The sequence below is a fragment of the Equus caballus genome, chromosome 16 (assembly GCF_041296265.1).
Source record: "Equus caballus isolate H_3958 breed thoroughbred chromosome 16, TB-T2T, whole genome shotgun sequence".
Lineage (NCBI taxonomy): Eukaryota > Metazoa > Chordata > Mammalia > Perissodactyla > Equidae > Equus > Equus caballus.
The window spans coordinates 28,868,891-28,893,601 of record NC_091699.1 but is presented as its reverse complement, the minus strand read 5'-3'; the positions used below and the strand labels follow the sequence as shown (position 1 = coordinate 28,893,601).

Below are 24,711 nucleotides of genomic sequence, written 5' to 3'. Positions count from 1 at the left end.
AAACCCAGTGGCTTCTATGAAGGGGAAATAAATGGTTTCATGGGTAGCTGAAATGAAGGGCTTATTAATCATGAGAAGAAAATTCAACCAGCCTTCAAATGTCACCTATGGACAGTTTCTCTCTCACCTACATGTTATTAAATTTTAAGTATGAAAACTGTACAAGAAAGATTTGATTCACAGCTAAAATCATCCACATCTTTTATCGTCTTACACATTTTTTTTTACTTTTAAACACTTACTAAATGTAGGGGAAGCAGGAAACAAAACTACTAGAAAATAGAACCATGGTATTTAACTAATTTAACTTTACTCTGAAGAATACTGTGAAACATTTTAAAGAATTTTTAGAAACTGTAATGGTTACTAAATCTATCAATAACAGGCAGTGGACATTAAGAAACAATAAAGACTGACAGAGACAGATTGCACTAGCAAAACATCTACAGGTCACCGTGGCATCCTGAAGGATGTTTCTGTAGTTAGTCCAACAGGAAGAATCCAAAGAAAAAACTAACAAAAATCCCAAAGGCAATACCTTTATCAGCATCATAGGACCCCTGCTCACTTCCATTTTCTACAATTCTTCCAGGAAGGGTTAATCTGCAGATTTAATATAAGGTCTCATGAAGTCCTTAATTACAAAGGAGCATAAGTAATTATCAAGGAGGTCAACATTTACCATTGAAATCTATCAACCATTTTATTTTTTTTTTTTTTTTTTTTTTTTTTATTTTATTTTTTTATTAATGTTATGATAGATTACAACCTTGTGAGATTTCAGTTGTACATTTTTGTTAGTCATGTTGTGGGTACACCACTTCCCCCTCCGTACCCTCCCCCCACCCCCCCTTTTCCCTGGTAACCACCAATCAGATCTCCTTCTCAATATACTAATTTCCACCTATGAGTGGAGTCATATAGAGTTCGTCTTTCTCTGACTGACTTATTTCGCTTAACATAATACCCTCGAGGTCCATCCACATTGTTGTGAATGGGCCAATTTCGTCTTTTTTTATGGCTGAGTAGTATTCCATTGTGTATATATACCACATCTTCTTTATCCAATCATTAGTTTCTGGGCATGTAGGCTGGTTCCACGTCTTGGCTATTGTAAATAATGCTGCAATGAACATAGGGGTGCAACGGACTCTTGAGATATCTGATATCAGGTTCTTAGGATAGATACCCAGTAATGGGATGGCTGGGTCATAGGGTATTTCTATTTTTAACTTTTTGAGAAATCTCCATACTGTTTTCCATAGTGGCTGTACCAGTTTGCATTCCCACCAACAGTGTATGAGGGTTCCTCTTTCTCCACAACCCCTCCAACATTTGTCGTTCTTGGTTTTGGATGTTTTTGCCAATCTAACGGGGGTAAGGTGATATCTTAGTGTAGTTTTGATTTGCATTTCCCTGATGATTAGCGATGATGAACATCTTTTCATGTGTCTATTGGCCATATTTATATCTTCTTTTGAGAAATGTCTGTTCATGTCCTCTGCCCATTTTTTGATCGGGTTGTTTGTTTTTTTGTTGTTAAGCAGTGTGAGTTCTTTGTATATTATGGAGATTAACCCTTTGTCGGATAAGTGGCTTGTAAATATTTTTTCCCAATTAGTGAGCTGTTTTTTTGTTTCAATCCTGTTTTCCCTTGCCTTGAAGAAGCTCTTTAGTCTGATGAAGTCCCATTTGTTTATTCTTTCTATTGTTTCCCTCAACTGAGGAGTTACAGTGTCCGAAAAGATTCTTTTGAAACTGATGTCAAAGAGTGTACTGCCTATATTCTCTTCCAAAAGACTTATTGTCTCAGGCCTAATCTTTAGGTCTTTGATCCATTTTGAGTTTATTTTGGTGTGTGGAGAAAAAGAATGGTCAATTTTCAATCTTTTGCATGTGGCTGTCCAGTTTTCCCAGCACCATTTGTTGAAGAGACTTTCTTTTCTCCATTGTAGGCCCTCTGCTCCTTTGTCGAAGATTAGCTGTCCATAGATGTGTGGTTTTATCTCTGGGCTTTCAATTCTGTTCCATTGATCTGTGGACCTGTTTTTGTACCAGTACCATGCTGTTTTGATCACTGTAGCTTTGTAGTATGTTTTGAAATCGGGGATTGTGATTCCGCCGGCTTTGTTTTTCTTGCTCAGGATTGCTTTAGCAATTCGCGGTCTTTTGTTGCCCCATATGAATTTTAGGATTGTTTGTTCAATTTCTGTGAAGAATGTTCTTGGGATTCTGATTGGGATAGCATTGAATCTGTAGATTGCTTTAGGTAGTATGGACATTTTAACTATGTTTATTCTTCCGATCCATGTGCAAGGGATGTCTTTCCATCTCTTTATGTCATCGCCTATTTCTTTCAAGAGAGTCTTGTAGTTTTCATTGTATAGATCCTTCACTTCCTTGGTTAAGTTTATCCCAAGGTATTTTATTCTTTTCGTTGCTATTGTGAATGGGATAGAGTTCTTGAGTTCTTTTTCTGTTAGTTTATTGTTAGTGTATAGAAATGCTACTGATTTATGCACGTTAATTTTATACCCTGCTACTTTGCTGTAGTTGTTGATTATTTCTAATAGTTTTTCTGTGGATTCTTTGGGGTTTTCTATGTATAAGATCATGTCGTCTGCAAACAACGAGAGTTTTACTTCTTCGTTACCTATTTGGATTCCTTTTATTTCTTTTTCCTGCCGAATTGCTCTGGCCAGCACCTCCAGAACTATGTTGAATAGGAGTGGTGAAAGTGGGCACCCTTGTCTTGTTCCTGTCCTCAGAGGGATGGCTTTCAGCTTTTGTCCATTGAGTATGATGTTGGCTGTGGGTCTATCATATATGGCCTTTATTATGTTAAGGTACTTTCCTTCTATACCCATTTTACTGAGGGTTTTTATCATAAATGGGTGTTGGATCTTGTCGAATGCTTTCTCTGCATCTATTGAGATGATCATGTGGTTTTTGGTTTTCATTTTGTTAATGTAGTGTATCACGTTGATTGACTTGCGGATGTTGAACCATCCCTGTGTCCCTGGTATAAATCCCACTTGATCATGGTGTATAATCTTTTTGATGTATTGCTGTAATCGGTTTGCCAAAATTTTGTTGAGGATTTTTGCATCTATGTTCATCAGTGATATCGGCCTGTAGTTCTCCTTCTTTGTGTTGTCCTTGTCAGGTTTGGGGATCAGAGTGATGTTGGCTTCATAGAATGTGTTAGGGAGTTCTCCATCTTTCTCAATTTTCTGGAACAGTTTGAGGAGAATAGGTATTAAGTCTTCTTTGAATGTTTGGTAGAATTCTCCAGAGAAGCCGTCTGGTCCTGGACTCTTGTTTTTGGGGAGGTTTTTGATTACCGTTTCTATTTCCTTACTTGTGATTGGTCTATTCAGATTCTCCATTTCTTCCTGATTCAGTTTGGGGAGATTGTAGGAGTCTAGGAATTTGTCCATTTCTTCCAGGTTGTTCAATTTGTTGGCATATAGTTTTTCATAGTATTCTCTTATGATCTCTTGTATTTCATTGGTATCTGTTGTGATTTCTCCTCTGTCATTCCTGATTTTATTAATTTGCGATTTCTCTCTTCTTTTCTTGGTGAGTCTGGCTAGGGGTTTGTCAATTTTGTTAATTCTTTCGAAGAACCAACTCTTTGTTTCATTGATCCTTTCTATTGTCTTTTTTGTTTCAATATCGTTTATTTCTGCTCTTATTTTTATTATTTCCCTCCTTCTACTGACTCTGGGCCTTGTTTGTTCTTCTTTTTCTAGTTCTGTTAGGTGTCGTTTGAGGTTGCTTACGTGAGCTTTTTCTTGTTTAGTGAGGTGAGCCTGTATTGCGATGAATTTCCCTCTTAGGACTGCTTTTGCTGCATCCCAAATGATTTGGTATGTCGTGTTCTCATTTTCATTTGTCTCCAGATAATATTTGATTTCTTCTTTAATTTCTTCAATGATCCATTGTTTGTTGAGAAGCGTGTTGTTTAGTCTCCACATTTTTGCACCTTTCTCTGCTTTTTTCTTGTAGTTGATTTCTAGTTTAATAGCGTTATGATCAGAAAAGATGCTTGATATTATTTCAACTCTCTTGTATTTATTGATGTTTGCTTTGGTTCCCAAAATATGGTCAATCCTTGAGAATGTTCCATGTGCACTTGAGAAGAATGTGTAACCTGCTGTTTTTGGATGAAGTGTTCTATATATATCTATTAAGTCCATCTGGTCTAATTTTTCATTTAATTCTATTATTTCCTTGTTGATTTTCTGTCTGGATGTTCTGTCCATTGGTGTTAATGGTGTGTTGAGGTCCCCTACTATTATTGTATTGTTGTTGATGTCTTCTTTTAGTTCTATTAAGAGTTGCTTTACAAATTTTGGTGCTCCTGTGTTGGGTGCGTATATATTTATAAGTGTTATGTCTTCTTGGTGGAGAGTCCCTTTTATCATTATATACTGTCCCTCTTTGTCTTTCTTTATCTGTTTTGCTTTGAAATCTACCTTGTCTGATATTAGTATAGCGACACCTGCTTTCTTTTGTTCATTATTAGCTTGGAGTATTGTTCTCCATCCCTTCACTCTGAGTCTGTGTTTGTCTTTGGGGCTGAGGTGTGTTTCCTGGAGGCAGCATATTGTTGGATCTTGTTCTTTGATCCATCCTGCCACTCTGTGTCTTTTGATTGGGGAGTTCAATCCGTTTACATTTAGAGTGATTATTGAGACGTGGTGGCCTACCACTACCATTTTGTGTCTTGTTTTCCGGTTTTCTTCAGTTTCCTTTGTTTCTCGTTCCATGGTTTAATCTGTTCTGATGTAGAGCTGCTACTCTCTGTTGTTGTCCTTCTACTTATCTCCTCTGCTCTTGGTTTTGTAGTCCCTTTCCTTTTTTGGATTTTTCAGGAATGAGGGTTTTCCTGAGGATTTCCTGAAGAGGAGGTTTTGTGGCAATGAACTCCCTTAATTTTTGTTTATCTGGGAAAGTTTTTATTTCTCCATCGTATTTGAAGGATATTTTCGCTGGGTAGAGAATTCTCGGCTGTAGGTTTTTGTCCTTCAGATTATTGAATATATCATTCCACTCTCTTCTAGCCTGTAAAGTTTCTGCTGAGAAATCTGCTGATAGCCTGATGGGGGTTCCTTTGTAGGTTAGTTTCTTTTGCCTGGCTGTCCTTAATATTTTCTCCTTGTCGTTGACTTTTGCTAGCTTCACTACTATATGCCGTGGAGTTGGTCTTCTTGCATTGATAAAGTTTGGAGATCTATTGGCTTCTGTCACCTGAAGATCCATCTCCCTCACCAGATTTGGGAAGTTCTCAGCCATTATTTCTTTGAATAGGCTTTCTGCCCCTTTCTCCTTCTCTTCTCCCTCTGGTATACCTATAATCCTTACGTTGCATCTCCTAATTGTGTCTGATAATTCTCGGAGAGTTTCTTCATTTCTTTTAAGTCTTGCTTCTCTCTCCTCCTCTGCCTGCAACAATTCTATATTGCCATCTTCCAAATTGCTAATTCTTTCCTCCATATTATCGGCCCTACTGTTCAGAGCATCTAGATTTTTCTTAATCTCCTCTATTGTGTTCTTCATTTCCAGTATTTCTGTTTGGTTCTTCTTTATCGTATCAAACTCTTTTGTGACATAGCTCCTGAACTCGTTGAGTTGTCGGTCAGAATTCTCTCTTAACTCAGTGAGTATTTTAATGATGGCTGTTTTGAAGTCATCATCATTTAGGTTATATATCTCATTTTCTTTGGGATTGTTTTCTGTGTATTTGTTACTTTCTTTCTGTTCTGGAGATTTGATGTATTTTTTCATATTGCTTGATGATGTTGATTTGTGCCTCCGCATGGAGATAGAGTTTAGTTGCTCCTTTCACTTGTTTCAGCTGCTGCGGTGGGGGGAGCAGCTGTTTATACTTCACCAACCAGGAACCCTGTCCGTAGTTGCTAACTGGGCCTGGGCCCCTCTTCGTAGCCACAGTGGCCCTTTGGATTCCCTCCTCTGCCGTGGGGGCCGTCACGGGGGGCTTCAGACTGCAGGTGCCTACTGTTGTTGCCCACCTAGATGCGCTCTCTCCCTGGGGTCTGCAACGGTGTTATGGGCTTTTCCAGCGGCCAGGGGTGGGATCACTTTTATTTGTCGCTCGGTTGCTGTCGGCACCCACCAAATCTCACTTGTCCTCTATGGGTCGCAGGAGAGCTATTGGCATCTTCTACAGTCTGTGGTTAGTACACCTAGCTATGCTGCTTTTGCCCTGGGGTCTTCCAGCCTTGTGGCTGGCGGCTGGGTGCCTTCTACTGGTGCTGTGCAGAGGCTTTCCCTAAGGCTTCTGTGAGCCTGTAGGGTTTCCCCCTAGGCTACTAAGCTGGGTCTCTGGAACTCTCTCCAGCCCCAGTCCTCTCCGAGATCTCCGGCAATCCCTAGCCTCACCTGGTGGGCAACGGCAGCTGGGGGTCGCCCCGCCCTCTGGGCTTCTCTCCGGGCCTCTGCCGGGAGCTCTGAATGCTCAGCGTGGCCCCTCTGCTACCGGCAGACAGAGAGTTTTGTCTGCTGCCCGGGCGGAGCTCCGGCGCTTCTCCACCGGATCGCCGGATCCGCCTTTGAAAGTTCCCCCGCCCCGGTCCTCTCCGAGATCTCCGGCAATCCCTAGTCCCACGGGGCGGGCAACGGCAGCTGGGGGTCGCCCCGCCCTCTGGGCTTCTGTCCGGGCTTCTGCCGGGAGCCCTGAGTGCTCAGCGTGGCCCCTCTGCTACCGACAGACAGAGAGATTTGTCTGCTGCCTGGGGGAGCTCCGGCACTTCCCCTCCGGGTCGCCGATCCGGCCTTTGAAAATTCCCCCGCCCCGGTCCTCTCCGAGATCTCCGGCAATCCCTAGTCCCACGGGGCGGGCAACGGCAGCTGGGGGTCGCCCCGCCCTCTGGGCTTCTGTCCGGGCCTCTGCCGGGAGCTCTGAATGCTCAGCGTGGCCCCTCTGCTACCGGCAGACAGAGAGTTTTGTCTGCTGCCTGGCGGAGCTCCGGCGCTTCCCCACCGGGTCGCCGGACCCGCCTTTGAAAGATCCCCCTCCCCGGTCCTCTCCGAGATCTCCGGCAATCCCTAGTCCCACGGGGCGGGCAACGGCAGCTGGGGGTCGCCCCGCCCTCTGGGCTTCTCTCCGGGCCTCTGCCGGGAGCTCTGAATGCTCAGCGTGGCCCCTCTGCTACCGGCAGACAGAGAGTTTTGTCTGCTGCCCGGGCGGAGCTCCGGCGCTTCTCCACCGGATCGCCGGACCCGCCTTTGAAAGTTCCCCCGCCCCGGTCCTCTCCGAGATCTCCGGCAATCCCTAGTCCCACGGGGCGGGCAACGGCAGCTGGGGGTCGCCCCGCCCTCTGGGCTTCTGTCCGGGCTTCTGCCGGGAGCCCTGAGTGCTCAGCGTGGCCCCTCTGCTACCGACAGACAGAGAGTTTTGTCTGCTGCCTGGGGGAGCTCCGGCACTTCCCCTCCGGGTCGCCGATCCGGCCTTTGAAAATTCCCCCGCCCCGGTCCTCTCCGAGATCTCCGGCAATCCCTAGTCCCACGGGGCGGGCAACGGCAGCTGGGGGTCGCCCCGCCCTCTGGGCTTCTGTCCGGGCCTCTGCCGGGAGCTCTGAATGCTCAGCGTGGCCCCTCTGCTACCGGCAGACAGAGAGTTTTGTCTGCTGCCTGGCGGAGCTCCGGCGCTTCCCCACCGGGTCGCCGGACCCGCCTTTGAAAGATCCCCCGCCCCGGTCCTCTCCGAGATCTCCGGCAATCCCTAGTCCCACGGGGCGGGCAACGGCAGCTGGGAGATCTCCGTGCCCACCGTGTCTCTCTCTGGGACCCTCCGGGCGCCCCGAGCACCAGGCCGGGTCTCCCCGCCAATGGCGGGGAGAGACTCTCCCCGCGGGCTCAGGTGTGCAACTCCAAAGTTTCCCTCTGCGTTTAGGAGTAATTGCGGGGGGTTTAAGTAGGGTTCTGGTCACCTGTTTCCACCGTCGCTCCTCTGTTGTGTTCTCGCTCCTGCCCTAGATGTGTGTGGATCCTCTGGGGGCGTCCGTTGGAAGAAAGCCGCTTGCGGGTACTAGGCTGCCCGTCGGGGTCGGAGAGTTTTCACCTATTTCCACATCCTCCCGGAGGAAAGTCCGTCCGCCTTCCGATGTATAGTCGCGTGGGTGTCTCAGACGTCCTGAGATGCTGTCTGGATATCCTTTGTCAAGCGATAAGTGTCCAAATAATTGTAGACTCGAAGGGCGAGAGACAAAGAGGACTACTCACGGCGCCATCTTGGAAGAAACTCCTCTATCAACCATTTTAAATGGAAATCCCTGAGCATTTCTTTAGCACTTTATAAACTAAACAAGTAGATTTCTTCCCCAGCTAAGAAGAAAGAAATCAGAGATGACTCATCTTTCTGTTTGAATACCCCCAGTCACCAATAAAACAGAGACTTAAAAAGAAAAGCCACAGCAACTATTAGTTATCACGTGTTATAGTACTTTCCCCTTCCTAACGAATGAGGGTCATTCATAGACCTGATGCCTGATGCAGCAGGAGCTCAATAAAGGTAGACTAATTGGCTTCCAAAAAAAAAAGAAACAAACAAACAAAAACTGGAAAACAATAAAAAAACAAAACCAATTGTTTATATTGGACAAATTAATACTTAAAAAATAGTAGAAAGCAAAAGTGTTTTTCTCAAATCTCATTATTACTATATGGGGATTTCCCCTCTTTCAGCCTAAAGGAAATGAACTGATTTCCCTGTTTCCAGCTTTACCCTGGGTTCGGTCAGCCTTCCACTGAGGCCCCAAAAGAACTTTCTAAAACTGAAGTCTACCACTTTTCCATTTGAAAAAGCTTCTATGGCTGCCCGACACCGACTAGATAATTTAAATTCATCAGTGTGGCACATCAGGCCAGCACCATTCCGTTCCAGACTTACAATCTGAGCCTCATGAGTCTCATTTCCTCTCATAATCCCCTCTCCCTTGCTTCCTACTCTAACAGTAATAATAATAATAACAATGATAAATTTGGCAGACCCCAAAAGGCCCAGGGCTTCACACCCTAGTCACCTTGGATCCCAATGTTTCCTGGAACTACAATGCATTTTCCAAACCAAGATCCCTTCTGGGCCCAGTATAAAGAGTCAGTTTATGGATAAATCAAGCTTATTATAATGGTTACAAACACTAACTTTACTATCAGGATCTGAACTGATTACATGGCTCTGCCATTTACCAGCTTTGTAACTTTCCTTGTACAAGTTAATTAACTTCAAGGCTCAGATTCCTCATCTGTAAAAAGGGAAAAATAACAGGATCTATCCCAGGGTTACTGTGAGAAGGAAATGATAATACAAAGAGCTCAGTGGCTGGTACAGTATTGGTAAGCACTCAGAAGATGTAAGCTGTTGTATCAACTCCCTTCTCCTAAACTCTTTATAAGTACAGAGCTCAATTCTTACTGTGCAACAGTGAAGTCATATTTGTTGCTCCCCTGCTGGACTCTCAGTTGCTCAAGGAGGGGCGAGGCTTTATCAGTCTTTGATGTACTGAAGCAAACTGCATTTTCAAACATGACCCATCTCACATGACTCCTCCCAACAGTGGGGTCTATGTCCCCTCCGCTTAAAACTGAATTAAGAACTGAACTGTTTTAACCAACACAATAAAGCAGAAGTGACACTGTGATTTCTGAGGTTAGGTCACATACAGGTGACATGGATTCTGCCTTGCTCACTGGGAATACTCCCTCTTGAAATCTTCAAGCTACCCCGTTAGTGGTCCGACTCCCCAAAGGAATCAAAACTAGACCACACAAAGACCACACAGGGAGGTCCTGAAACTACACAAAGAGAGGTGCCCTCCGCCTCTCACCCCACCAGCCCCAGCTGCTTAGGCCCTTGTTGTTCCAGGTCCAGCCATCACGTGATCACAACTGAATGAAAGACGTCAAGCCCAGCCAAGCCCTTTCCAAACTCCTGACATGTAGAAACCAGGATAGGGAGTTCAATGATTGTGAGTTTACACCATTAAGTTTGATTGTTTTTGCAGCAACAGACAACGGGAACAGCAGGCCCTTAACAAATATTAACACCTACTGTTTATTGAACACATGGTTAATTACCAGGCATGGTAATAAGGACTACGCATGCATCATCTCAATCCTCACATCAACTCTTTAAAATCACTAATATTAGTCCCACTTTACAGACTAGGAAACTGAGACTGAACAACTTGCCCAAAGTCACAGAACTGTAAGTGTGCAGAGACCCAGGTGTGCCCAGCTCCCAAGCCTCTGCTACCCAAGGAATGGATGAACCTGAGTGAAGAGAACTCTTTAAATTCTTTCACACATAACCTCGGATTCTGCCTTCATCAACACTCCCAGACTTATGCACAGTGGTTTTTACTTTGAAATTTTAATTTTATTGTATTTATTTTATCTTACAATGCTGTCTCATTTAACAAGTTTTCTCTGAGCCTCTGATCCATTATCTGTAACATGAGTAAATAACAGAACATACTTTGTAGGATTTGCTAAAATCAAATGAGATAATCCACATGAAGCACTAAGCTGGAGTAAAAAGTCAGTGTTTGCTCCCACCATCATCATCTTCCCATTCTTCATGTCTTGACTTAAATATGACCTCTTCAGAAAGGCTTTCCCTGGCCATTTTAGATTAACACAGGCTCTCTTATTCTCTATCAGCAGACTTTATTTCCTTTTAGAGCACTTACCACAATTTGTAGTTATATGTGTATTTGTTTATTATTTTTCTCTCCCCACTAAAATGTAAACTACATGAGGCACCATTACAGCCCCAGTAACAACAACAGAGCCTGGTGTATACCATTACCTTGATAAACAAATCAAACGAATAAATGAGTAAGGAAACAGCGAAGTGCAGTATATTCAAGTAGGTGAATTAAGTTAGTCCTAATAGAAATATGAGCGAAACTAGTTCAGGCCCAGTGAAGGAATCAGCTTGACTTAAGAGGAAGGTTTGTATCAGGAAAATACCAGGCAGGAAAGGTAGGCTGGAGCTACATTTGAATGGGAAAGATTAGGAGAATGGATTTTCCCTCTTAGGAAAGGGGAGGGGCCAAGGGACTGACAATGTTTAGGACGAATTGTGGGGCTAATGATAATGCCTACCTCCAAGGATCACTGTCAAGATTAAATGAGATAATGCACATAAAGCACTTAATGCATTGTTTGCTCCCCACCTGGAAGGTGAGAAGTAACTGTTACCTGTTACCACTGTTCTTAAGGTTCTGCAGGGAGAAAACGCAGGCAGACAAGTGCTGAAGGCCCCTCACTGAGACGTGGGGGACGACAACCACAATTAAGGGGCAAAATCAAACAGAGAAGTAGCAGACGACGAGGAGGTAGGAGAACGAGGCTACTTTGGTGTCAAGCGGGCAAGGAAGGCGAGAATTTCACCGGGTAGCGGTCAGCCAACAGGTCGATAAACAGAACGTGGACTGAGAAAAGTCAAATGGACCGGGTAGCGCGCGCTGTCCCGAGGCAAGGAAAAGAAAGAACAAAAAAGGAAGATGACATGGTTTGCAAGAGGCTCCGAAATCTCTTTAACGTGGGGATTTAAGAAGGGAATGAACTTGTGCAGCATCTGGAGCGCACGCCTGGGAGAGGGCACTTCCTCAGCACCGAAAGATCTTGGGAAAAGGCAGTCGTGAAATCTAGACATGCCCCTCGCTTTGTCATCCTCCCTCGATAAGCAGGTATCTAATGAATGAATGAATGAATCCCCAAAAGACGTTCTTCCCTCGGCTAGACACCGGGAACTCGCCTGAGAAAGTACGGTTTGGCGTAGAACTTGAAGTCGACCCCCTCGAAGTAGACGTCGAACTCGGAGACCCGGGCGTAGGGCACGCGGATGGCGACAGTCAGGAAGTCGGGGTCCTGGCTGAGGTCGAACGCCGGGGTCAGCATCGCCGCGCCAGACTCAGGTGCCCAGGTCTGTCACTCTCACTGCCGCGGCAGACCCGCCACTCAAACCCTCCAAGAGCTCCCCACGCGCTGGTAGCCGCACTGTTAGTCTCGGCGCTTCCGGCTCAAGACGGAATTGCTCCTGCGTGAGAGAGGAAGTCCCGCCCCACGCCGATCTCCAAGGAGACGGGACGCTGTTAGTGGCGAGATGGAGAAAGGGCGTGGCGAGTAAGGCTTGGTGCGCTGAAATTGAAGAGGGCATAATTTGGAAGCACCCGGACAAGAGCCCAGCTTAGACCCACCAAGCCTCTTTCAAGGTTCTTAGAGATGGTTTTAACAAGCATTGGCTTTGCAGATAGACCTGCGTTTGATCCCTTCTTGGCCACTTCTCAGCTGCCTTGGGAAAGTTACAAAACCTCTCTATGCTTCAGATATCTCTTCTATAAAGTGAGAATAATACTAGAGCCTAGCCCCGTAGAGATGTTGAGCGGAAAACATGAAATTATGCATGTAAAGCTCTAACAACGTATCTGGCAAGTTGTCAACGCTAGATGTGCTGGAGCAGTCGCCACAGAAGCCACAGGAGCATCGTTGCTGCGGTTTCCTTAGTTCTCGCCTGCATTTTCAACAATTTCCCTTTCTCCCTCTCTGCCTTTCTCCCCCGATTTCTCTCCCATCCCTTTCCCCCCACTCCCCCTCTTCATCCCCCTCCCTCTGTTTTTCTGCCACTTTCTCTCCCCTTCCTAATTATTTGAATAGAGTTCTCTTGTTTACAGAGCGTCCATCCCGCTAATCTCATTTAATCTGCACTATAAACTCCAAAGAACGTGAGTCGGAGGGCTTAAGCAATATGTCCTATACTCGTGCATTTTACAATTATCAGAACCCAGAACGTGTGACTCAAACTCCTGTTGGTGCCTCCAGTGACCAATTGGGGTCCCTCTCTACTTTCCCCTCTTTCCCTTTTCTCACTCTTCTTGCACTTGTTCAAGGTCCTTTTTCTTTCTTTCTTTCTTTCTTTTTTTTTTTTTTGTCTCTTTTCCTTCTCTTCCTTGCATTTCCCCTCCTTAGTGTGTGCTCCTCATACTTTCCCACTGCGTCTCTCACCAGTCTCCCTCATCCCATACATATTCCCTTGGCCTTCCTTCCCTCTCACTTTACTTCCTGTTATTTCACCAGTAACTAGAATAGCCCAAGAAATAGTATTTACTTCCTGGTTTTAAAATCTCACCGGAAAGGGGGTGAAAATCATCTCCTGGGACAGTGAACCAGATAACCTCAAAAACCTTTTCAACCTCCAATTTTTTATGAGTCTTGAAAATTAATTAGGACTCAGAAAAACATACGAACAGGAGCAAATAAAATAAAAATGTCAAAGTAAAAACCACTCTGCTTAAACCTAAGAGTTTTGATAAAGACAAATTAAGAGGTTATGTGTAAAACAATTTGAAGAGTACTTTTTTTTTTTTTGAGGAAGATTAGCCCTGAGCCAACATCTGCTGCCAATCCTCCTCTTTTTGGCTGAGGAAGACTGGCCCTGAGCTAACATCCATGCCCATCTTCCTCTACTTTCTATGTGGGATGCCTACCACAGCATGAGTTGCCAATCAGTGCCATGTCCGCACCTGGGATCTGAACCGACGAACCCTGGGCCACTGAAGCGGAACGTGCGAACTTCACTGCTGTGCCACTGGCCGACTCCATGAAGAGTATTCTTTACACATTCATCCAGTCCTTGGGTAGCAGAGGGATTAACTGAGTACTTATTATGTGCCAGCACTGCACCAAATCCTTTATAATGATCTCCTTTTCCCCTCCTGACAGCTCTATAAAGTAGGCATTATATATCCCCATGGTTTGCACAGGATTACACAGCTAGTGAATGGTGCAATGGGAATTGAAACCCAAATGAGACTGATTCCTGGGCACAGCCCCTCAAATACTACAGAGCTGACTCCTAATATTGCCACCTACCCAACTTGTTTCACCTTCTAAGGTCAAGCCTCCCTGCTTTAGACCACACTGAGCCTTACAAATAGCAGGCACTCTATGTTGAAAAGGAATTGATGCAAACTTGGAATTAGTTAAGCCTCAAAAAGTCCCTGGAGATAGGCCTTTGGCTGGATCATTCCAAATTAGCTTCTCTAGAAAGAGTCTTTACATCTACCATGGGACCTCATTCCTGTAGGTCACAAGCATTAATATTTTTAAATTATTAATGCGAGAGAATTAACTGAGGCTGAAGCTGGGCTATCCACGAGGAGACTCTAATTGAAAGCAGTTTACAGGGGCTGGCCCGGTGGCACAGTGGTTAAGTTTGCACGTTCCGATCAGCAGCCCGGGTTCACTGGTTTGGATCCCAGGTGGGAACCTATGCACCGCTTGTCAAGCCATGCTGTGGCAGGCATCCTACATATAAAGTGGAGGAATGTGGGCATGGATGTTAGTTCAGGGCCAGCCTTCCTCAGCAAAAAGAGGAGGATTGGCAGCAGTTAGCTCAGGGCTAATCTTCCTCAAAAAAAAAGAAAGAAAGCAGTTTACAAAGCAGGGCTGTGCACTTCCTAGATATTTTATTCTGTGTTTGGCAAACACACACACACATAGGATTACAACACAGATAAACAGACTATAGGGTTCCTTGCCACTATTGTTTATAAGAAATATACATTGCATCTGCTGTATCACAAGACACTGATAATTGCAACTATATAGCAGGTCTTTGTTGTTGTTTTATTTGCAAGCTATAGTTCATTTTACTTTTGTATTTCTACAAAAGTAAATTTCTATAAAAATACTTTTGCCTTTCTAATTTGTGGTAAATTACACAAGTTTTAAGTTCATTCTCTTTTTTAAAAAATAGTCAACGGGGCCGGCCCCGTGGCACAGCAGTTAAGTTCGCAAGTTCTGCTTTGGCTGCCTGGGTTAGCCCGTTCGGATCCCAGGTGCCGACATGACACCGCTTGGCACGCCATGCTGTGATAGGCATCCCACATATAAAGTAGAGGAAGATGGGCACGGATGTTAGCTCAGGGCCGGGCTTCCTCAGCAAAAAGAGGAGGATTGGCAGCAGTTAGCTCAGGGCTAAAATTCCTCAAAAAAAAAAAATAGTCAAGGGGCCAACCCAGTGGCATAGCAGTTAAATTCGCATGCTCTGCTTCACCAGCCCAGGGTTCGCTGGTTCAGATCCCGGGTGCAGACCTACACACTGCTTTTCAAGCCATTCTGTGGCAGTCATCCCACATATAAAACAGAGGAAGATGGGCACGGATGTTAGCTCAGGGCCAATCTTCCTCAGCAAAAAACAAGGATTGGTGGCGAATATTAGCTCAGGGCTAATCTTCCTCAAAAAAAAAAAAAATAGTCAAGATAAAGTTCCCTTGACTACTGTCCAACGTTGGTCCTCTCTTCTGCTTCCCCAAAGGTGATCCGTCTAGCTACCCTTGCAGGCCTTTTTATGTTTCTACATACATTTCTAGGTACCCTGTTACTTTATGTTTTGGTATGCATGGGTACATTATCACACTGTAAATGTCAATCTGCAGCCTTATTATTTTTCTTGGGTACTTTTTTAGACATATCAATAGTGATTCATAGATCCAGTTGAGTTCATGTTTCTAGATATAGACATTGCTTTAAAATAAATACATTATTTCAGCATTTCATGTTAACTCTGCTTTAGAGGGAAAACAAACAGGAATGAAATTGTTCATCATTTTTTGAGCATTCTAAGTTGTTGGATTTCTTTTATTTGTTTTTCCATTTCCTTAAGGCTTACTTTTGGATAGCTTTTCACTATTTTAAAAATAGTTTTTTCCATGGCCAATTTATTGAGGACAAGTATATGACTTGCCATCTCTGATATTAAATCAGCCCTCTTTTGGTCTAACAAATTTGATTGTGATCCACAAGTTTCAAAATTAAATGTTAAATTTAAAAAATGTTTTCTATAAACAATTCCAATTTCAGCCTTATCACAAAGTTCTATTGTTAGTCTTTAAATGGTGAAATGCTCCTTGTTTCCAGAAGGTGGCATGCGTATAGGTGAGTAAGACAATGTTAACTCAGAGAATAGAATTTTAACCTCAGTTGGAAATAGCTTCCTGAATAAGCTGTTTATAACTCTAGTTCATTCTCTGAGCCATTTTGGGGAAGTGGTGGGATCTTACACAGAACTTGCAGACTACACCTTAACAATTGTTACTATTTTGGTATACATCTTTTCAGAGTTTTATTCTATTCATAAAAGTATAGAAAGATTTTTAAACAAAAGTGGCATCATACTCTATATTTTCACTTTTTTCCACCTAACATAGTATTATAATATTTCCATTGACTACTTTTTTGTCAAGAATATTGTAACATAATTGTACCCTTCTTATTTCTCAGTGTTAGTATTGTATCTCTTAAGAAATAAATAGGGGGCCAGCCCAGGGCGCAGCAGTTAAGTGCGCACATTCCGCTTCGGTGGCCCAGGGTTCGCTGGTTCGGATCCCGGTGCGGACATGGCGCTGCTTGGCAAGCCATGCTGTGGTAGGCATCCCACGTATAAAGCAGAGGAAGGTGGGCACGGATGTGAGCTCAGGGCCAGTCTTCCTCAGCAAACAGAGGAAGATTGGCAGCAGATGTTAGCTCAGAGCTAATCTTCCTCAAAATAAAAGTAAATAAAATAAAATGAAATAAGGTTATGATTCCCTTTGAGAGAGGAAAAAAATGAAACCAATAGCAGAATAATAAACATAGATCACAAAACAAGAATAAAAATACAAAAGTTAGGGACCGGCCCAGTGGTGCAGCAGTTAAGTGTGCACGTTCCGCTTCGGTGGCCCAGGGTCTGCCAGTTCGGATCCCAGGTGCGGACATGGCACCACTTGGCACACCATGCTGTGTAGGTGTCCCACATATAAAGTAGAAGAAGATGGGCACCGATGTTAGCTCAGGGCCAGTCTTCCTCAGCAAAAAGAGGAGGATTGGCAGCAGATGTTAGCTCAAGGCTAATCTTCCTCAAAAAAAGAAAGGAAGGAAGGAAGAAATCCTTAAAAAAAAAAAAGATACGAAATTTAGAATAGAAACTAGATACATTTTGAAGTTTGAAAAATATTATCCTTTCATATAACAATAGTCAATACGACGGGACTAGATATCCTGAGTTTTGCAATTCCACGTTATAAACTGCTTCTAAGAGGGCTTGGATGAATTCATGGATAACTCACAGATAAATACTGGATTGTAAAAAAAGTTTAAGGGACAGTTTTGTGACAGCAGGATATAGACAGAGCAGACGGCGAGTCTGACACTGGTGTTTTTTAAACCCTTTTACAGTTAAGCACAAGTGTTATTGATCCTTGCCCCAAACCTTCAGCCCATTCAAGTTACAGTTGTTCAAGAGCGCAGCGTTGGCAATAACAGATCACAGTAATGGGTACTTTAGGTAGGCTTCAGTCCAATTCCAATTTTATACAAGCTCAGTAAATGTCTGAAGAAAATCTGAACTGGCTACAGTTGACTCCAGTAAGTTTTTTGAAAACACTTTTGTGCAGTGTGTGGCTAAGGGCTTAGCAACATATATTTCAAAATGCTAGTCCCATCCCAGGAGATGAAATGCAGATAACATGGGAATGCTCACCAACCAGCATGCTGAGCTCCCTTCATTGTTTAACGTCATGTATCTAAAAGACATCTGCAGAAGGTTCTGGGGCTTTTTGGGATTTTTTTAAAGTTTGGCACCTGAGCTAACATGTGTTGCTGATCTTCTTTATTTTTTCCTTCTTCTTCTCCCCGAAGCCCCCCAGTACATAGTTGTAGGTCCTTCTCGTTGTGCTATGTGGGACGCCTCAAGCAGTGCCATGTCTGCACCCAGGATCTGAACTGGTGAAACCCTAGGCCGCCCATCGGGGCCTGTGAACTTAACTACTCGGCCACGGGGCCGGCCCCCAGAAGGTTCTGTTTTGATGCCCTGCCCAGATACCCTTTAGGGAACCAGGGAACCCATCAGTCACTAACAGCAAGTGCTGTTAATGGCTTGCCCCTGACCCCTTCTCTAAAGAATTGCACTTGCCCAGGGTTTCTCCACCTCAGGTATTTGGGGCGAGATAATTCTTTGTTGCGGGGGGCTATTCAGTGCATTGTAAGATGTGTAGCAGCATTTCTGCCCTGTAATTTCTCAGAGCCAGTTCCAGCTCTGCTGTGGTGACAACCACAAATATCTCCAGACCTTGCCAAATGTCTCCTAGGGGACGAGACTGCCCACAGTTGAGAACAACTGCTCTAGACTGATGGGAGATTCCAGGAAGCAATTACCACACCATCACACCCCACCAGGCCCGCAACCATGAGGACTGACAGCAGGTACATACCTCCTTAAAGGGACAGACGACTCCAGTGTGGCTTATGCTCCAGAGTTCCTTATAGGATCAGGCCAAGGCTCGATTTTCCCCGAACCCACATCCTTGCTCAGCTCTTCCTGTTTCTGCCTCCTTCACTTCCTCCCTTACAGATTTCTCCTGAGATGCCCTCTCAATAAATCACGTGGGTCCAAATCCTTGTCTCAGTCTCTGTTTCTAAGGAACAGAAGCATAGGTCCCGGGCACCTGACCTATAGCCACATCTTGAGGAATCCCTTAACATTCTTTATGCTCTTGCAAAATTACTTCAGTGTCTACAATATCTATGGAAAATATATGATTTAAGTTTTTATGTCACTTTTAGTGTCACATCTAGTTTCTTTTAACCTGACTAATCTTTTCCTTGACTCAGGGCGAACATGTCTTTAGTCTCTTGTGCAGCAGTCACTTAGATGCACCTCTTTTGTCATCAAAGAATATGATGGGATTGTAAATGGGTACCACCACCTTAAATAACTTTTTGGCAGTATCTACTAAAGCTAAACATATGTATGCCCTAACAGCCTGCAATTCCTGTCTCTGATATATAACAGAAAATGAGTGGTAACCTTCCATCCAGAGACATGTACAAGAATGTTCATAGAGGCATTATTCATAATAGCCCAAACTGGATACAATTCAAGTGCCCATCAAGAGTACAAGAGACAAATTGCAGTATATTCACTCAATATTGCTACACAGCAATGAGAAAGAATGAACTAATGCTGTACACAACATGCATGAATCGCATAGGCATGTTAAGTCAAAACAGCCAGATCCAAGAGTCCATGCTAGATGTTTCCATTTATATGAAGGCAAACTAATCTATGGTCATAGATGTGAGCATAGCGATTACCTTCGTGGGCATAGTTATCGACTGAGAGGGGGCGTGAAAAAGCCTGCTGGGTGCTGAAAATTTAGTCTATATCTTGATTTGGGTGGGAATTACATCCGTATATACATATGTAAAAATTCCTAGAGCTGTATATTTAAGATTTGTGCCCTTACTGTGTGTAATATTTCAATAAAGAAGAGATTCTGTGGATGACTAGAAAACAATCAGAAGACCTGGACCACCCTTGGATGCTGGGAATATAGACTGCTGATGGCTCACAGTGGTGTCCCTCACAGGGCATTGCCCGTGACCACAGAAAAGTGCCTTGTCCAAAGTTGCCCCCTCCAGAAGGCTACTGCAGGATGCAAAGTCTGGCTCTCTGCCTCAAAATGGGATAACTCTGAAAGCCGCCCCAGCTCCAGAGCAACCTGTAGAACTGGCATATATCTTGGTTGCGATTGCATTGTGGGCCACTGTCCAGTTCCACTTCCTTTTCTTACAAGTCTATCTCCCAAGAGCATGCCCCCAAAACCATCTGCACTCAATTGTCCTTCTTAGAGTCTGTTTCTAGGAGCCCCAATCTAAAATGCCATCACTCTACCTTTCCAAATAGATTGGAATGTTCATCTTCTTCTCAATATTGCAGTTCCCAAAATTAACCCTACAACCTCCTTCTTGATTTCTCTGCAGTGTCATTTCTGGGCATTTCTTTACCAAGGGGTCTTAAAGCAATGATTTTGCCTGTATTTTTAAAACCCGTAACCCATTGCCAGGGCTCTCTATCTTCCTGAATGCCTTTTGATTATTGCAGCCACCAAAAAGAAAACAATTCTTGTGGGGGAAAAAAAAACACTCAACAAAACTATGAGCTACAAGTAGGAGAAAAATAGGTCCCCTGCAATTTGAAACAATTTCTGTTGATTATATGTATTGTGCACTCATTACAGGCACTTCTCTATAAAATAGCATGACTAGATTGTTTTATACTGTTTCCCCAGAAGAGTTCACATTAGTCACTTTTTCCCTAAACAAGGATAAATTCTCTTTTTTTTTAAATTTTCCCTTCTTCTCCCCAAAGCACCCCAGTACGTAGCTGCATATATTAGTTGTGGGTCCTTCTAGTTGTGGCATGTGGGATGCTGCTTCAGTGTGGCTTGATGAGCGGTGCCATGTCCATGCCTGGGATCTGAACCGGCAAAACCCCGGGCTACCGAAGCAGAGTGCGAGAACTCAACAACTCGGTCATGGGGCAGCCCCAAGGATAAATTCTTTCAACGAGATACCCAAGTGTTTAAAATGCAGGTAGTAATTACTGCATGTTATTGTCAGTTGTACATAACCAAGACATAGCTTTGGATCCTTCTTCCAATCTTCTCCTTTTGCTTTGCTCCATTCTGGACTCTGGTTTTTTGCGTATCCTCTATTAAGAGTTCATTCATCCTTCAGTTTACTTATACTCTTTTCCTACATCAACATTTTCTTTGTTTCATATTAATTTTTTTCCTTGTGGGTTTTATCTATTTACACTTGTTTTTCGTGGTCATTTCAGTATTTAACTGCCTTTTAATTGTGATTTTTTTAAAAAAAAAAAGCATAATTCATAGCCAATTAGATGTTTCTCTCTTTAGATAAGACGTGAAGAAACAAGAAAATGTAAACTTAGGTCTTCATGGCATCAGAAGTCTCCAGCCTGTGCAACAGAGCCTGAATGGGCACTGTGGAGCTGGTTGCCTCCATTATCGTGATCTGTAGAATTTTTTTTCATTCTGGAAAATAATGCTTGGGTTTTTCCCTTTTCCTCTGGGCAACACTGCCCAGAAAAAATTACCATAAGATAATGGTATAAATTTAATCAACAATCATAGCTGGTATTTATTGGTTGCTTACTATATACTGGCCATTTTTCCAAGTGATGTGAAAACAATGTCATTATTTCATTCCCATATCAGCTCTATGAGGAAAAACCTCTTATATTACCACCACCACCACCTCTAATTTAGAGATAAAGAAACTTGGACTTAGAGAGGTTGAGTGGTTTTTCAAGTCCCATGGCTTGTAAGTGACACAGCCAGGATTGGGCTTATCCTGTCTTTAGTCCAGTGTCCATAAAACACATGTTTCTGGGGGCCAGCCCAGTGGTGTAGTGGTTAAGTTCATGCTCTCCACTTCAGTGGCTCAGGGCTGGTGGGTTCAGATCCTGGGCATAGACCTACATAGCGCTCATCAAGCCATGCTGTGGCAACATCCCACACACAAAATAGAGGAAGATTGGCACAGATGTTAGCTCAGTGACAATCTTCCTCACCAAAAAAAAAAAAAAAAAAAAAAGGTGTTTCTGTTCTTTTTGCTCCGGGAAGAGAGAATGAGAGAGTGGAGACACTAAAAGGTGAAAGAAATTATTCCTCACTTCAAATAATTTAGACTTTAGTTATGAAAATAAAACACAGAAGGATTAACAGTTGTGATAGCCAGTTTCTAAAGATGCCTCCCTCCACACACAGTGAGCCACTACTCCCAATAATCACACCCTTCTGTGGTCCCTTCTCACAGTGAACCTGGGTTGGCCCTGTGGAGGCAACAGAATGCAGCAGAGGTGACACCATGTGACTTCTGAAGGCCTCGTCCTAAAAGTCCTTGCCTCTACCACTCCGACTTTTGGAACGGGTGCTCGGAGGGAAACCAGCCACGGTGTAAGAAATCCAAGCACCCTGACACAACCAGCCTGTGGGGAAGCCCAGCCTAGCCATGTGGAGAGGCCGTGCGGTCAGCCCTAGCTGCCATCCCAGCCCAGGCACCATTCACATGAGTGCAGAAGCCATCTTGGACATTCGAGCCCCAGCAGATACCACATGGAGAACAGAGGAATCTCGCTGTCAGCTAGAAACAAAGCTCCAGGCTTATGTCCCTATCCTAGCTACTTCCAGTCCTTTGAGCCACCTCAGCTGAGGTCCCAGTTATGTCAGAAGAGAGATGAGCCATCCCCGCTATGCCTACCCAATTCCTAACTCACGTAATTGTGAGCCTAATGGTTGTTGTTTTATTTGTTTTATTTTTTTTTTTTTAAAGATTCGCACCTGAGCCAACATCTGTTGCCAATCTTATTTTTTTTCTTCTTCTTCTCTCCAAAGCCCCCAGTACATACTTGTATATTTTCAGTTGTGGGTCCATCTAGCTGTGGCATGTGGGATGACGCCTCAGCATGGCCTGATGAGCGGTGCCATGTCTGCACCCAGGATCCGAACCAGCGAAACCGTGGGCCACCAAAGCGGAGCGCGTGAACTCAACCGCTCGGCCACGGGGCTGGCCCCAGTGGTCGTTGTTTTAAGTTGGTAGTTTTGGGGGAGGTTTGCAATGCAGCAAGTGATAAATGGAACAGCAGTGAAAGACAACAAAGACTGTACAAATTAAATCAGAGAGATCCAGAGACAGAGAAATGCTTGGGGGTTGGAACAATTAGAAAAATCTCATTCCTGATAAGAAAATCTGGAGCCTAAGCAAAGGCCCCCAGGAGAAAAAGCGCAGATCAGTGGGGCAGAACCAGGTCACCTTATCTGACGTGAAGGATGCAAGAACTGAAGCAACAAGACTTGGGACTGGAAAAGAATCCAGGGCAAATGGGTGCGGGTGGTGAATGCCAAGGAAAGCATTCTACAGCTGACCTGGACTATGAAAACCATCTAGTATGACCCACTTTTTTTTTTTTTTTTTTTTACAGATAAGGAAACTGAAACCTAGAGAAACAAAGTGAATTGGGGAAGGTTACATGGCTGGTTGGCAGCAGAAGTTAATACTCAAGGCTAGGGTGTGGTTTCTTTCCTGCAGAAAGCCACAGTTGTTTAGAGAAAGAGGATCATGACTCTTTTTTTTTTTTGAGGAAGATTAGCCTTGAGCTACCTTCTGCCTCCAATCTTCCTTTTCTTTTTTTATGTTGAGGAAGACTGGCCCTGAGCTAACATCCATGTCCACCTTCCTCTACTTTATATGTGGGATGCCTGCCACAGCATGGCTTGATGAGCAGTGGGTAGGTCCACACCCAGGATCCAAACCAGTGAACCCCAGGCTGCTGAAGCAGAATGTGCAAACTTAACCGCTGTGCCACTAGGCCGGCCCAAGGATCACAATTCTGTGTCTAAATCTAGGTAAGCTTTCTCCCCTGGCATCAAAAATACCGTGGGATATCCATCCTAAATGGCTGGACAGACACTGCAGTCTTTAAAGCCAGGTTCTTTCATTTGTAGTTGTGAAGTCTCTCATCATTCTTTCCTCATCCTCTCCCTTTGTATTGAAAACAAAACAAAACCTCTAAAGCTTTTAGTCGCTGAACTTTCCCCAAATTCTCCATTAAATTTCTTAAACAAGTTTATTGAGGCATAATTTACATTTCATAAAATTCACTCTGCTTTAAGTGTACTATTCAGCCATTTTTAGTAGTAAATTGTGCAGTCATCCCCATAATCTGGTTCCAGAATATTTCCATCACCCCAATAAAATCTTTCTGTGCATTTACAGTTAATCCTTGTTCCCGCCCTGAGCTGCAGTCAACAAATAATTTACTCCTTGTCTCTGTGATGAGGATTTTTAGGCTGCTTAATTTTAAAATGGTTTATGACGAGGACTTTTAGGCTGGTTACTTTTAAAACTACAGAAGAGAAGCAGGCTCCAAGGAGTGAATTTGCTTGCTTGTCCCTTTGTTGGGAAAGATTTACATTTCTAAGGGAAACCTCTATCTGTAAAGATGCCTCCCTCTCTGTGCCAGGAAGAAGGGGGATGGCCTTATCTAGAGAAACTGTTAATGCCAGAGGCAAGAACTTAAGTTGGTTGCTGTCTGGCAATCTCATGTAACTGATTTAGGGTGGTGGCTTCTAGCCTTTCTAACCTTTACTTAATCCCATTTGATTCTTGTCTAAAAGTCATGGGATCACCCAATGACCAGACCCCACCTGCACTGGTACCATTTTAACTTTTTTTTCATGTTCTTTCCTTTATCTTGTAAAGAAATGACTCACATACCCATGCCTTATAAAATTAGCCCTAACCCTCAACTCGGGGCAGCAGCAGGAGCTCTGCCTGCCCATGGGTCCTATCCCCATGCTATTCCACACTATTCTCTAAATAAAAGAGCACTCCTGCCAGATCTTGAGAGTCTAAGAAATCTTTCTTTCGACTCCTCGGCTCACCGACCCTGCATCATCTGTAGATTTGCCTTTCTGGACATTTGAGGGAAAAGGGACCATACAATAAGTCATCTTTTGGGGCTAGCTTTTTTCACATAGCATAATGTTTTTGAGGTTCATCCACGCTGTAATATACATCAGCAGTTTGTTTCGTTTCATTGCAGAATAGAATTCCATTGTACAAGTGCACTACATTTTGTCTATCCATCTACCGGCTAATGGACTGGCTTGTTTCCTCTTTTTGGCTGTGGTGAACAAGGCTGCTTCCGTTAATTTTTATTTATTTATTTTTTCACTGAGGAAGAGTGGCCCTGAGCTAACAAAATAGAGCCAGTCTTGCTCTATTTTGTATGTGGGACGCTGCTACAGCGTGGCTTGAGGAGCAGTGTGT

At 43.7% G+C, this 24,711-nt stretch overlaps 1 protein-coding gene across 3 annotated transcripts in view; it reads right to left on the bottom strand.

The window, feature by feature from the left end:
- SHQ1 (SHQ1, H/ACA ribonucleoprotein assembly factor) overlaps positions 1 to 18,429 on the bottom strand; it is a 108,830-nt gene extending 90,401 nt beyond the window's left edge. The window contains exons 1-3 of one of the 3 annotated variants that reach the window (XM_070238608.1): positions 18,285 to 18,429; positions 11,792 to 12,174; positions 539 to 603 (exon numbers count right to left, since the gene is read on the bottom strand). In XM_070238608.1, coding sequence (XP_070094709.1) covers positions 539 to 603; positions 11,792 to 11,934 — 208 coding nt within the window. In that variant the 5' untranslated portion in view covers positions 11,935 to 12,174; positions 18,285 to 18,429. Of the gene's footprint in view, positions 1 to 538; positions 604 to 11,232; positions 12,175 to 18,284 lie in introns of those variants that run through there. The other 2 variants (XM_001493744.5, XM_070238609.1) reach the window with 2 other exon arrangements.
- Positions 18,430 to 24,711: the final 6,282 nt, after the last annotated feature.